The 15,395-nt window shown below is 39.8% G+C and overlaps 1 protein-coding gene across 2 annotated transcripts in view; it reads left to right on the forward strand.

Annotated features, from left to right (window-relative positions):
* The window catches only part of LOC140122519 (ephrin type-A receptor 3-like), a 156,352-nt gene that overhangs the window by 110,094 nt on the left and 30,863 nt on the right, over nucleotides 1-15,395 (forward strand). For both annotated transcript variants that reach the window (XM_072143470.1, XM_072143472.1), the window contains 3 exons: nucleotides 3,230-3,297; nucleotides 7,897-8,022; nucleotides 11,367-11,552. In XM_072143470.1, coding sequence (XP_071999571.1) covers nucleotides 3,230-3,297; nucleotides 7,897-8,022; nucleotides 11,367-11,552 — 380 coding nt within the window. The remainder of the gene's footprint in view (nucleotides 1-3,229; nucleotides 3,298-7,896; nucleotides 8,023-11,366; nucleotides 11,553-15,395) is intronic.

The raw sequence follows: 15,395 nt of genomic DNA on the forward strand, positions 1-15,395 counted from the left end.
GGGGTGTGTGATATCAGCACTGGATGAATAATTTAGGAAGGGCTCAGACTGCTCCAGAATTATGCTGCATTATACGGGGATTTGGAGAGGTGTACATTTCAGAAACAATTAGCCCGATCCATGTGCGGAGGGAAGAGATTGCTGCAGCTCTTGACATAACACACAGAGGGGCATGAGGAAGATTTACCACTGTGTAAATCCAGCATGTTAACACCAACCCCCAGGGGGGGGGGGACCGGCCTCGATTTTATTGCTATCACCTTATCAGCTATAGAATATCCATTTAAGAGTAATCCGATCTGTGGTGTAAAATTGTAGGCCGTGTATTACTGTATGTGTCACGCTGGTTAGTGGTATCTGGGGACAATAAGGACACACTTTGCCGAGGTCCTGCTATTAAAGCGCACACCGAGTAAAGTCTTTGTTTTAACGTTTTGCTGGGTTTAATGGAACAACTGGGAGATGCGGAAAAGGTTTATAAATGTATTACACATTAATATCTCGCTGATGGGTTTCGACCAAAGTGTGGACCTGGTGACTCATAGTGATGGAGCCATAATTTTCCTTATTTGTGCTCACGAGACCAACCAAAAATCTTCTGTATGAGCTGTGGTCTGAGATATCATCTAATAATAATAATTCCTTTATATAGGGCACACAGATTACACAACATTTAGAGAGTCCACATCAATTTTAAAGGGGGGTCTTTCATAACATATGTCTATATAGGGAAAGTGTCTTATTGGATGACTAAAGATGAGAGAAAGATTGCACATTCCATTCACTGAAGCTTTGTAGGATTTTCCATAAGGTTTCATTTGGTTCAACACCGTGCTTGTAGATCCCTCCTGGACTGAAGTAAATGTACTTCAAACATCACGTTTTTTTCGTTCCAGCAAATAGACACAATCACCCGATAATTTTAAATGTTTTAAAGAAAACCTACTACCTATTAAGGTAGACCAGGTTGTAGGTGCCTCTAATGTATGAAAGGATAGCCCTTTTTAGGGCGAATCCTTTAGTCCCCTTTATATTTTTTAATCTTTAATTGTGGTCATATGCTAATTTACCAAAGAAGCTACTGGGACGTGGAGTAGCCGGAGCTGAGGCTACACGGTGCGGCTACTCCACGCCCCAGTAGCTTCCTTAATCCTCCTAGCCAGATATCTTCAGCGCACGGCTCCATGTGCAATAGCTCCAGTTTCGTACCCAAGACCACGCTGTCCTCGTTGGCTTCGCGGAGTAGTGCCCACAGCTCCTTGTAGCTGCGTGCTGAAGATATCTAGTAGGACTATCAAGGAGGCTACTGGGGCGTGGAGTAGCCACAACGTGTAGCCTCAGCTCCAGCTACTCCACGCCCCAGTAGCCTCTTTGGAAATTAGCATATTATCACAATTAAAAATTTAAAAAGATAAAGAGGGCCATCCTTACACACATTAGAGGCACCTACCGCCGGATCTACCTTAATAGGTAGATCCGGTGATAGATTGGTAGGTAATAGATTGGTAGGTTTCCTTTAATTGTAGACAGTAGTCCCGTTATAGAATCCAACCTAATATCTTGAAGCTGTAACATGTTGGATATTATGATGGGACTACGCTCTACAGTTAAAGCATGAAGTACTATCTTTGAAATTATCCGCTGGATTATCTGCTGGATCGACAAAAAACCCAAAATTTGGACCAAACAGATGTTGTTTTACGTGTTCTGTAATTGGTAAATCTTTATCAGATTTTTATATTTAACTTTTTACACTTTTTTAATATTTTGTGTAATATGGAAATATTCTCTTACTTGCAGATGCTCGAGGGTTGGGCCATTTTATTTCACATTTTTTGTAATGTGTGAGGGTCAGGATATTAGATTACTTACCAATATTCATTTATTAAGAGTGCCACACTACCTTCTTAATATGTTAGGTAAACCTCATGGTTCACAAATGTCTTTTACCTCACCAGCTGCCATTCCTGTGCATAAAATGGGCATAGACGGATGGTTATGTGATCCTAAACATCCATGACCAGTGTGTACATGCTCTACCTTCCAAGACCTTATGACTGAGGCTTCTGCTCACAAGAGGATGAGGGGTGACACAAAAGCTTACAGTCTATGAGGATGAGGGGGTGACACAAGAGCTTACAGTCTATGAGGATGAGGAGGTGACACAAGAGCTTAGAGTCTATGAGGATGAGGGGGACACAAGAGCTTACAGTCTATGAGGATTAGGGGGTGACACAAGAGCTTACAGTCTATAAGGATGAGGGAGTAACACAAGAGCTTACAGTCTATGAGGATGAGGGGGTGGACACAAGATCTTACAGTCTATGAGGATGAAGGGGTGACAGAAGAGATTACAGTCTATGAGGATGAAGGGGTGACAGAAGAGATTACAGTCTATGAGGATGAAGGGGTGACACAAGAGCTTACAGTCTATGAGGATAAGGGGGTGACACAAGAGCTTACAGTCTATGAGGATGAGGGGGTGACACAGGAGCTTACAGTCTATGAGGATGAGGGGTGACACAAGAGCTTACAGTGTATGAGGATGAGGGGGTAACACAAGAGCTTACAGTGTATGAGGATGAGGGGGTGACACAAGAGCTTACAGTCTATGAGGATGAGGGGGTGACACAAGAGCTTACAGTCTATGAGGAGGAGGGGTGACACAAGAGCTTACAGTGTATGAGGATGAGGGGGTAACACAAGAGCTTACAGTGTATGAGGATGAGGGGGTGACAAAATAGCTTACAGTCTATGAGGATGAGGGGGTGACACAAGAGCTTACAGTCTATGAGGAGGAGGGGGTGACACAAGAGCTTACAGTCTATGAGGAGGAGGGGGTGACACAAGAGCTTACAGTCTATGAGGATGAGGGGGTGACACAAGAGGCATAAGAGATTGTATAATGGGCCAGCCATTCTTTATAAGGCAATGGACATTATGAATATAGATGAGTGCACCAGTTTTCACCCTGTGTGAGTCAGACATATAGCAGGAATGGCAGCCAAACGGCAAATCCGACAAATTGACGCCCCCAACAACTAGCCTGGCCAATCATAGCTATAGCTAGTTGCTAGAGGTATCAATTTGCCAAATTGGCTGTTCGGCCGGCAGTTCGGCTATATGTTGTGGTCTCATAGGCCAAATCTGACCTTAAACATTGTCCACTCTTCAAACTATACCGTATCAAAAAAACGTGTAAAAACCTATTTTTTTCTGTATTTTCCAGGCACTGTGGTTACATCAAAGCAAAGCAAGACCCAGATGAAGACAAGATGCACTTCCAACACGGAAGAGGTAAGAGCTGGGTCTTCACTGATTCTACTTGGTCACTCTAAATAAACTCTGCCCCCTTGTGGGAGGTGTCATAACTACAAAGGGGTGTTGTATTCAAGGACTGTAAGGACTCTTGGCCAGTGCTCTCCGTTGTGCTGTAGAGATGTAATGTTGGGACAGTGTTTTAGGTTCCACGATGCATTAGGTCAAATTCTTCCATATCTTGGGACTTGCTACGTGTCGAGAGCTTTCCTTGTGAGCTATAGCAAAACGAGTTTCCGAAATATAAAATATAGTAGGCATATTTTTTTTTTCCTTCTCATTACCACGGATAGAGGCGGTGCTGTGGACTGTGAAAAAGTTCTATAAACTGTGTATAAAATCTTGCAAAATTTTTGGACATCAGCCATTGTAGATACTGTACGGTAGCCCATAGGTGTCATCGACACTTGACCCTGTTGTATATTCACGTGTGCCGTAGTGAAACGTTTACCTCGTCTGTAACGTCACCAGCTTGTGGAAAGTCTTCCCGGTATTTTTTTTTTTTTTTTAATTTAATGTAAAAACTATTTTTTATTATTCATGTGTATTTCTAAGATTTCATATGTAAATAGCTAATGTATCCATTACCATTATGGATTTGTAATAACATTTCTATGAATTTACATAGAATATTGATGTAGAATATCGGATACAGGGACCATGAATGTATTTTTCTGTACTTGTCCTTTGATTACATGTCGATGACGTTTGCTTGTTCTGGTCGGATCCATTGAATTAAAAAAAAAAAAAAAAAGTCATTTGGATACAAAATATTGTTGTATGAATTGTATGTTCCTGATGTTGTACAGTAATTGTGAATGACATTAAAATACAAGGTCAAAGAGCCAGGACTGGTGTAGTCTGTTATTGCATTATGGTCTGGGGTTGGACGGGGTGTAGGACTTGCCTCCATACATATTGTTGGAAGGTAATGGGGAGCCCCCTGAGGCCTCTTTATCCCTATTTTTCTTGTTGTGAAGGATTCATTATAAACCGCAAGTGTACACAGCACTTTACCCTATTAAATCCTATGGCGAACGGTAAAAGCAAACAGGATTGTTCCTAAAGGAAATCTACTATCAAAATCCATCATGATAAACCAGGGACACTTACTCATAGATCCAGGCACCGGGACTGTGGTCATCTTCTTATAGTTGTTATCCATGGCCTCTTTCCTTCTGAAATCAATTTTTAATATTATGCCAATAAGTCATAAGGGCTCCTTGGGGGTGTCACCAAAGCCCCTCTGTACTGTAGCTTCACAGGATGTTACACTGTGCTGAAGTTGAGGAAGCAATGGGGAGAGTGAGACAGTGTAACCACCTGTGAAATTACAGCACGAACACTACAACAAAACATGGCAACTTCAATAATAAATAAGGATTTAAAGCATCAATTCATAGTTACATATGTTGCAGTAGAAAGTAAGTCAGACATGGTGATAAATCACAGCTTCACGAGCTGTTACGGTGTGCAGGAGCACTTCCCCCTCTCGTTGTATGATGAAGCTTCCCATGCTGCAGTGAGATTAAATCAGGTGGAGAGAGAGGGAGTGGCTGAGGTAGGGGAGACAGTGTAACAGCCTGTGAAGCCAGAACACAGAAGGGCTCTGGTAATACCCCCTGGAGCCCTCCAGGTTCATTAGCATAATTTTAAAACTTGCTTTTAGAAGGAACAATATCATAGATAATAAATATAAGAAGATTACAGTCACAGTCACGGTGCCTGGATCTATGAGTAAGTGTCTCTGGTTTATCATGATGGATTTTAATGGCAGGTCTTTAAACTAACCCTAGTCCAGTAAAACGAAATGTAATGGTGGATACATAAGTTGTAAAAATGTGGAGCTGTGCAATACTTAAGTCTTTAACCAACATTGAAGGAAAATCCTAAGCATATGTGACACCTACTAGATCCCAATTCACTGAAATTGGCTAAGAAAGGGCAACAGTGTCAAAAATATATATTGTACTTACCCTCCTCCAACTAATTGTTCACACATCCCTCTGGAACATTAATGTTTTGTTCCTGCACCCAACCAGATATTCTGGGGGGCTACGGAATCCACTTTAGCCAATGAGAGGCATCCTCTCCCTACAAGACCTTAACTGACCAAGGGGCAACCAATGGATTGAGGTGTGTCCCCTGGTGTAACCAGAAGTAACAGAGCAGCTTGGGAGTCGGAAAGGGGGTGAGTATATGTTCTTTTATTTTTAGCACCTCTGCTCTGACCCACTAGGGTTTTCCAGAATCCCCAGACTTTCTGCGTTAACCCTGGACCACCCGACTGCCAGAATTAACAATACTAATTCCCTGCTAACAGTGAGGATAGAGAAAACAATTCAACTGCATTGGAATTATTGAGGCAACATTAAAGAATGAAAGAAGTTGGAGGAGATGGTAAAAAGTCAACTTTAAGGGGGTTGTCTAGGATTAGAAAAATATGCCTTTGTTCTTCTGGAAACAGTGCCACACCTGTCCAATGGTTGTGTCTGGTATTGCAGCGTCAACCCCATTCACACTTATGAACAGATGCCTGGACTTGGACCCTTGTGACTTCTTACAGGCACAGTAATGTAAGAAGCATATAACAGATAAAGGGGTCTCAAACAGGAGCACATAACCATCAACATCTTCTACATGCTCCTTATAGATTACTGAAATGACAATGGGTGACGCATGAACTTCAGAGACTTTTGTTTATACAAGTCATACAATGGAACAGAAAGGGGCAGGAGAATATTCGTTAGGTAGGAAATAAGAATTCCAAGTCATTTATAAATCACATATGGTTACTACACCCTGAATCAACACCAAATCATTTTTCCATGTTTTTTTTTAACAGATTTCATTGTCTGAAATCAAAGAATTAATGAGAAGGCAGAAATACTAACAAAAAGTCATTAAAAAAGTATCATGCATAGTAAAGCAAAGTTTTTAAACCTACCATTTTGCAGTAAAAAAAAAAACCTATTTTTCCCCATCTTTTGCAGCTTTTTTTTGGAAGGTTTTTGTATCCTTTCATACTATTCATGGTAATAATGAATGTCTAAGCCCTGACCATGGATCTATTTTGTTCACTTTTAACAATTTTGGTTTGTGCCCAATACTTAGTCAGATATTAGAGTCCAAATAACTCCACCCAATCCTCAAATCATGGAGTGCCGCTGCTCCCAGGGACAGATCACATACACCAAGGCCGTTTCTAAGATAAAATCATAAATTCTGCTTTTGACATAAGTATCCAAAACTGACCTATGCTACAAAAACGGACCATAAATATATGTTGTTAACATGGATACATTACCACAAGCCAAACGAGTCTCAAGTGCCCTCCATAAATTGTCATATACACGTTCTACAATAAATGATGCTCCCTGTATATAGGATGAATACACTTTATTTTGTTCATGATGACTCCACATTTGTTTAATATTATATTATTATTATTTTTATTGTTGTATCTGTTATAATATTATTACAATCTAGCAATAAAGATTTTACCACTTGGATACAATAAACATGGTAATTCATGGGGAAGCAGAGTTTGAGGTCCATCTCTTGAAGTTCCTCTGCCATGGTTGGGAACGCTCCTTTCACGGATTTTACAGATTTTTGAGTTTAGACTTTAACCTGAATTGGCCTCATAACTTCTAAATTATTATTATTATTATTATTATTATTATTATTATTATTATTATTACTTGCTGTTTTGTTATGATTTTTTGATACATTCGTAACACTTTATTTTCGACCATGGGTTTCTTCGTTTAATGCGATTTGTAGACTCTTAATGAGATCGACTTGGGCGTGAAATTCAATTTAAATTGGAAAAAGATGATTTAGAACTGGATATAATTTTGTCCGTTTTGCACATTTCTACGCAAGTCTTTTCGCTCAATGTAACTGTTAGAAGAAAAGGAAGCCTTATCTCTTTTCTAGAAGGGACCTGCACATCAGTTTTTTCCTTTTTTTTTTATTTTGGAAATTGCCTGGGACAGATAATACATTTCCAGCACCATACTGTGCATCACGTGCGAAACGTCAAGAAAGCGGAACCGGTTTTGGTTTCAAAAGATATTTCATGATCCACACGTGACGACATTTGGAGGCCGAAATGAACCAAGTTTATTCCCTCCTTGTCCCTTGCTGAGCATGACGCTCATGTGCTCGGTTAGATAAGACCAGGGTTGGAGCAGATGTGGGATGTGCATCTTTGTCACAAGAGTAATTGGATTGCTTGCATTAATGCCCAGTGTGGATGAAAGAGGCCGAGCTCCGACACCTCAATGGAGGCCTATTATACCAGACCCACAACCCAACCAATGCACCTTCCTTCTCCCGTCCTATGTCTTCTGTTGATATATTGGTCCAGTCATGGTCCTTCCGCAAAGATTTTAATATCAACTTGATATTGTAACAATATTTGTGATGCCTTAGAATATATATTGAGGGTAGTTTTACAAATGACTGATCACCACAATGTATTGAAGTGAAGGTACTGTCCAGGTGTTCTTCTGCCTATAAAGAAGGAGGGAGTGGAGGTTTCGTATAACCTATATGTTTTTGTGTTGCTAGTGAAGCTGCCTGGGAGTAGAACCTATATCCACCCACACACATATGAGGATCCCAACCAGGCCGTACGCGACTTTGCTAAAGAGATTGATGTCGCCAATATCCGTATAGAGCGGGTGATAGGTGCAGGTAAGTGCATGACTTATGTGACACCTAATGATAAATGCTGAAATGTGAGAGCTGCACAGTCATCAATCTTATCACCTAACAAAGGACACTGAGCATAATACATAGGCCCTCCTTATATAAAAGCTGATATCAACTGCAATTCTCATTCAGAATAAATTAATATTCTATCTATCTATCTCATATCTATCTATCTATCTATCTATCTATCTCTCTCTCTATCTCTCTATCTCTCTATCTATCTATCTATCTATCTATCTCATATCTATCTATGCTTGATATGTGTATCTAAACATTGTCTACATCTACCATCTATTTATATAACCTTTTGTGTATATATTAATCTAAGACATCTACAGAATCTAGAAATCCATGATTTGTCTTTATAATTGTTTGTACATATTTTACCTAATAACTAAATCCATAATAGGAGGTATGCATCTACAGTATTTTTCTTACTATAGCGTGACAAATGAAAAACTATCTATCTAGTTATCTTCGTTAAGCTATTGATATAATATTTATCTATATAAATAATTTCTTTAAATACCTACCCATCTGTCTATGCATAATCAATGTGCCAATCAACAGTATCTATGTATAATGTAGGTACTTATCTACAGCATTTATGTTTCTATTTATAATCTACTAGCTGTAGCTCCCGGCATTGCCCTGAATAGTAAATAACTACTGTTAGCTGTAACAAAATAGAATGGGTTAACAAAAAATATTGATATGTATCTATAGACTGTCTCAGATCATCACTGACACTTTCTGTCTCGGGCACTCTTATTTCAGTGACTGTCTGTCTCGGGCACTCTTATTCCAGTGACTGCCTGTCTCGGGCACTCTGATTCCAGTGACTGCCTGTCTCGGGCACTCTGATTCCAGTGACTGCTTGTCTCGGGCACTCTGATTCCAGTGACTGCCTGTCTCGGGCACTCTGATTCCAGTGACTGCCTGTCTCGGGCACTCTCATTCCATCGACTATCTTTCTCAGGCACCCTCATTCCAGTGTCTGTCTGTCTGTCTATCTATCTATCTATCTATCTATCTATCTATCTATCTATCTATATGCATCCTATCTATCTACAATATCTATCTCTATATTATATGTCTATATCATATCTTTCTAGTATATATTGTGCCTAGTAGTCTTTCAACCCTTAATAGTATTTTTACACACAACATTTGTGATCTCCAAATCCCCTTTTTCCATTATAGATCCTCTAGATTAGAAGCTTTCTCCTCCTCGGAGTGGGCTTTTGATCAGCTACATCCCCAATCACATTAGCTTCTCCTTCCCATAGAAGGATGTGAAGTACCTTTGTAGAGAGTACAGTCCTGATTAATGCTGCTCTGTCCATTACCCATTCTCTACCAAGATGTTTCTTCTCATTGAAGTGGGAAAAGAACAAGTCCCAACTCCGTGACTTTGATACTAAAAGCTCCTTAATAACATTTGAATGGTTCACATTCTAAATTCTATATTGGAAAGCTAAAAGCAGGAAACTTGCCCTCTTGAACTCTAATATAGACAGGTCCACACACTAGTGCGCAGCGTTTTAAGAGAAAAAAGATGGATTTCTGCAGGATTTTGACTTGTGTGACCAGGAGATTGTTTGTGCATTAGAGAAGGTTCTTGCCCAAAGTGCCCACTGTTTGCTTCAGTGCTTGAAGTGTTTGCCTGCTAGTGATCTGACTATGTGGGAGGGCAGACCGAAGATTTATGTTATATACATTACTTCTAGATAAAGACAGAACTTTAGCTACTTGCCTTGACTAGATAGTAAGCAAACATTATCCATAAAGGACATCTACCACCAGGATGAAGGATTGTAAACCAAGCACAATGACATACTGGTGCGTGCCCCCTCTGGCAGGATCTGCTCTTCTTCCTATGCCCTTGTTTTTACTAAAAAAGGCTTTCAAATTATGCAAATAAACCTCAGGGGCTCCAGCTATGAAGCCTAGAGTGACTACGGCATAAAGAAGAGCAATCCTTCATCCTGGTGGTAGAGTTTAAAGAATAGTTTACTATACCTGTTCCTTTTAAAGGGAATCTGTCAGCAGTTATGATTATACAAAGTTGCATCATTAGGTATTGTCCCTGGAGAACTATGTAATCTTTGTGTACGTAGCAGCAAGGCCGGTAAAAATGCATTTATAAGCCATGATTGTAGCTGGACTGTGGTGACCTGGTGTGAGAGCTCTCCTTAAGTACTGCTGCACAGTCCCTCTCCTCTGCTCTTAGTCACTGCTGTATCAGGCTTATGTTTGAATATTTCAACAGTTACTCAGAGAGAAGGACCTGTGCAATGTTTAGTGAATAGATCTCACACACCAGTGAAGCACAGTGTTACAAGTCCAGCTATAATCCTAGAATATAAATGCATTTCAACACACACTCAAAGGTAGATTTATACAAATCATAAAACCAATACCAACCAAAGTCTACAGCTTTGAATGGTACAAAATTGCTGATATATTCCCTTTAATGTGGCAGGTATGGATCCTCTGCACTCTTGGTTCACTTTTGTGATGTATGTGCTTCCTCTTACGTAGCCTTAATTTCCCATCATGGCTTTAGTTTGAAAAGATAGATTTTCATAAAACTGCATATGTCCCATCTGATGAGAGCCACATTAAATAGAACTTCTGACCCTTATAGTGTCCCCTTGGGTGATGGAGTTTTTCCCCTGCCTCCTGCTTGTGATACAGAAGACTTCTCTCAGTCACCTCTTACAAGCAGGTGGCAAAGGACTGGACTGATACCTTATAGCAGTCTTGTTACATGAGTGACCCCACTTATATTATCCATAAAAGACAAGTGTTCTGAAAAGATTCAGTATAATAACAGCTCATCTGCTAGAATGTGAACACTGCCATAGACTTAGATTTAGAAGTACAGGCGGTCCCCTACTTAAGGACACCCGACTTACAGACAACCCATAGTTACAGACAGACCCCTCTGACCTCTGGTGAAGTCTCTGGATGTTACAATAGTCCCAGACTGCAATGATCAGCTGTAAGGTGTCTGTAATGAAGCTTTATTGATAACCCTTGGTCCCATTACAGCAAAAAAGTTTAAATTCCAATTGTCACTGGGGCCAAAATTTTCTTGGTCTGGAACTACAATTATAAAATATACAGTTTCGACTTACATAGAAATTCAACTTAAGAACAAACCTCCGGACCCTATCTTGTACATAGCCCGGGGACTGCCTGTATGAAGAACAAAACCTTAAAGAATGCAGTGTAATTACAGAATATGTTCATGTACAAGTGATGACAACCCTAATACTGTGCATCATTTTAAGACATTTTTTCAATTTGTTTCTTCACAGGGGAGTTTGGGGAAGTGTGTAGTGGACGCCTGAAGCTGCCCAGCAAAAGGGAAATTTGTGTGGCTATCAAGAGTCTAAAGGTGGGCTATGCTGAAAAGCAGAGGAGAGACTTTCTGGGAGAAGCCAGCATTATGGGTCAATTTGATCATCCGAACATTATACGGCTGGAAGGAGTAGTCACCAAATGTAAGTTTTTCATTTTACATGTTAGAAGCAAAAATAACACAACTACTATAAGTTGTGTAGCTACAGGAAGCTAATTAGCATTTTGTCCTTAAAGGGCATCTACCACCAGGACGAAGTATTACAAACCAAACACACTGACATACTGGTGTGCACCCCCTCCGACAGGATCTGTTCTTCTTCAAGCTCTCTATGCCCTGGTTTTTAAGAAAAAAAGGTTTTAAAAATGATGCAAATAAGCCTGAGGGGTTCCAGGCTCCATTAACGTCTAAGAAGCCTGGAGCCCCTCAGGCTCATTTGCATCATTTTAAAAGTCTTTTTTTTTGTAAAATCCAGGGCATAAGAAGCTTAAAGAGCAGATCCTTGCAAAGGGGGTGCACACCCGTATGTCAGTGCTTGTTGTACAGTCCTTCATCCTGGTGGTAGATTTTCTATATAGTGTTTTCCCTGTCATTATCACAGATTCCTACAGGGGTTTTACAAGATTTTTTTTTGGCAGCATCTGCTTACAATCTCCTGCTCTATAATGAGCTGCATGTACAGGATGAATAAAGAATTATAATATCCTCAAGAAATCATATAAATTTAGCGTTTTCCAGTCCAACTCAGTCAGAGATGGTCTTGGTATCCTATTGTAATACCTGAAATCTATGATAAAATATGGCTTTATACTGTTTGCACAAAAAAACTCTCTGTCCCACATTAATCCAGGGTCTTAGACAGGGGTGTGGTCTATAAAAAGGGGAGTGGCTTAATAAACAAGTTTTTTTTAAAAACTGCCTATAGTCTAAAACCCTTAATAAATGTGGCACAAGGTGCAAGCAAATTACTCCAGAATTCTGTACCAGACAGATTAATACATGTCCCCTATTGTGTTTTATAGTAAAAAATACAATAAATACATGAATATATGGTATGGTAACCCCTCCAAATACAAACCAAAAACACTGCATTTCTACATTCCCCGAGTGCTGCAAGACCTCTAGTATACAGAATTTTTTCCCTTTGTTCTTTGCCAGGATATCTGTTCCTCCTATCTTCCCGTTTCTGGTGCGCTATATGCCTTTAAAGACGTTGATGCTCTGATTAATGTCTGTATCCTCTGACCATTCCTGTCATAACGGTGGTGATTTGTTAATCTGGTTACGCTGATCTGTGGCTTTGATCAGACATGTAGCCCTCACCTACTCCACTGCGGTGGCACGGTGCCAGGTACTTAGAAAACGTATTAAAAAATCAATATTCAATTGACACTGAGGTTACAGACTGAAATTCAGAAATAAGAGCGGACAGGTTTAACTGTTTGCCCCATCGGGAAAAGACAATAAGATTAAGTGTAGGCCCCTGGTGAGGAGATACTTGTAGGACAGAGCAAAGGATAATTGTTGGCGGCTGCAAGAACTCATGTGTAGATATTCACCTAATAAATATCTGTCCCCAAACAATCAGCCAATGCGTCTTCTATTCCCCGGATAGGACTGGGGGGAAATTACATTTCATTGGTGTCAGAGATCTTTATTGTATAATGAATATTCTTTAACTTTCTGAAACACTTTGAGATAGTTTTATAGTTTCCAAGATCTTTTACTTTATTTTATGTTGAAATGGTTTCTAATAGTAATAGCCTAATCTACACGTAGCAGCTGGGCTGAAGTTAACGTGTTCTGGCTCCCGATTCCCGTGGAGCAAATTTCTCCAGTGGACTCCCATGGCCAGTCGGTGAGAACAGGTGGGACAACAGGCACCTGACTGTCCTCCATTCTGTGCCAACTTACACTTCCATCCCAAACAGAGGTGCAGTGGCGTAACTTGAAGCTGATGGGCCCCAGTGCAAAGTCCGTGCTAGGCCCCCAACTTTGATGTATTGTTTATAGTACCAGTCTTCTGGGAAAGTGACACTTTATGGGCCCCTAAGCCACTTGGGCCTGGTTGCGACCGCACCCTCTGCACCCCCTCAAGTTACGCCCCTGTGGAGGTGTAAGACACAACTAGTGCACCGCGTCTTTGGGACATGGAGCTGAAAAGAAATTGATTCCAAAATAATGGAAACCCTCCCAAAAAGTCAGAAGAACCACACATAACTTTTATATATTAAAACTGTGTTTCAAGTTCTTAAATCTACATGTAAATAAATACTCTTTGGGAGCCCCATTACCACCGCAACCCACTCCACGTCCTTCCCTGTAAACTTGACATAGGATAAGCTCATCCTGTGCTCATGGCCAAGGCAACTACCTACTTTATCACATGGTGAGCCGGCGTATGATCTGTAGCCAAGCTCCTTCCTCCTGATAAATCCAGTTGTGCTTTAGTAAGTTCTACCCCAGGTCCAATCTCTTCCTGGTAGTCCTCCTTGCCAACTTACCATGGAGGGTAGAGTAAGGGGGAAATTCCTTGCTGTATGCTCGAATGGTGCCTATTTTAGGGCTTTTATACCAGAAAACTTTTGCACAAACCCTGATACATCCCATCCAATGATTCTGTCCTTCTGTTCATAGAAAACAGGTGACACTTTACTTCACACTAAGTTTAGGAGGGGATGGAGAAAATTGCACTAATACCCTCATTGTAAACAAAGACTATACAGTTTGTTACTTCTGAAATATAACCCAATTACATAAGTTAACATAATGAATCCCTGCTCCTTGCTGCAGTTGTGGTTTCTTAGAAGAATTTCTAACTTATTTCAATATTTCCAAAATGTAGAATAAAGGAGGTCAATGCAAGCGCCTCTGTTCTGCAAGGTGAGGAACGAAGAATAACATGGAAAAGCTTTCATTGCCTTTTAGGCAGTGACATAAAATTACGGGAAACAATCAGAAGATAGGGACCCCTGCCAAATTTTCTATACTCATTCTACTTTATTAATAGAAATGAAATGAATACGGTCTTCTGCCATCAACCTGCTTGATTAACATCTTCAGTGCCTATGGAACTTGCGAGCCTGAGGGGACTCAGATGTTCCTCTTTTTCATTACAAAATTATCAGTATTATGAGTGGCACATGATGATTTGTGAATTTTCCAGAAATAGTAATGCTTTTTTTCTGAAAATTCTTCATTTCAAAGAAAATTCCATTTTCCAAATTTTTGCTGAAAAATCATTTTAAGGCACTGCCCTAGTATACAATGATTGAAATTCCCTCTAAACATATGGTATAGAAGCAAGAAAACAGCAGAATTGTCCACACCTCAAAAGTCACAAGCAATGAAATATGAAATATGGAAAAATAATGAAAAAAATAAATGAATAAAAAAAATCTAAAAATTCAAATACCCCCCCCCCCTTTCCCTAGAACTGATATAAAAATAAACAGTTAAAATCATAAACATGTTAGGTATTGCCGCACCCCTAAATGTCTGAACTATCAAAATAAAATAAGTTATTCCCGGCGTTTAACCCCATGATAGAGAATATTGCCCAAAAGTCCAAAGCGCTACTTTTTCACCATTTTGCAACATATAAAAATGTATGAAAACACAATAAAACCTATATAAATTTACTATCGCCGTGATCTACCGACCCAAGGAATAAAGGAGACATGTCATTTGGGGCGCACCGTGAAAGCCCACAAGAAAATTTAGCAAATTTCACTGCATTTGGATTTTTTTCCCACTTTCCAGTACATGGCATGGAATATTAAATACCGTCACTGTGAAGTGCATTTGGTTATGGAGAAAATAAGTCATCATACAGCTCTCTACATGGAAAAATAAAAAAGTTACAGATTTTTGAAGGTGGAGAGTAAAAAAATGGAAAAAGGCCTGATTGGTAAGGGGTTAATCAATGTTAAACAGTTGATATATATATATATATATATATATATATATATATATATACAGAAAC

The sequence above is a fragment of the Engystomops pustulosus genome, chromosome 3 (assembly GCF_040894005.1).
Source record: "Engystomops pustulosus chromosome 3, aEngPut4.maternal, whole genome shotgun sequence".
NCBI lineage: Eukaryota > Metazoa > Chordata > Amphibia > Anura > Leptodactylidae > Engystomops > Engystomops pustulosus.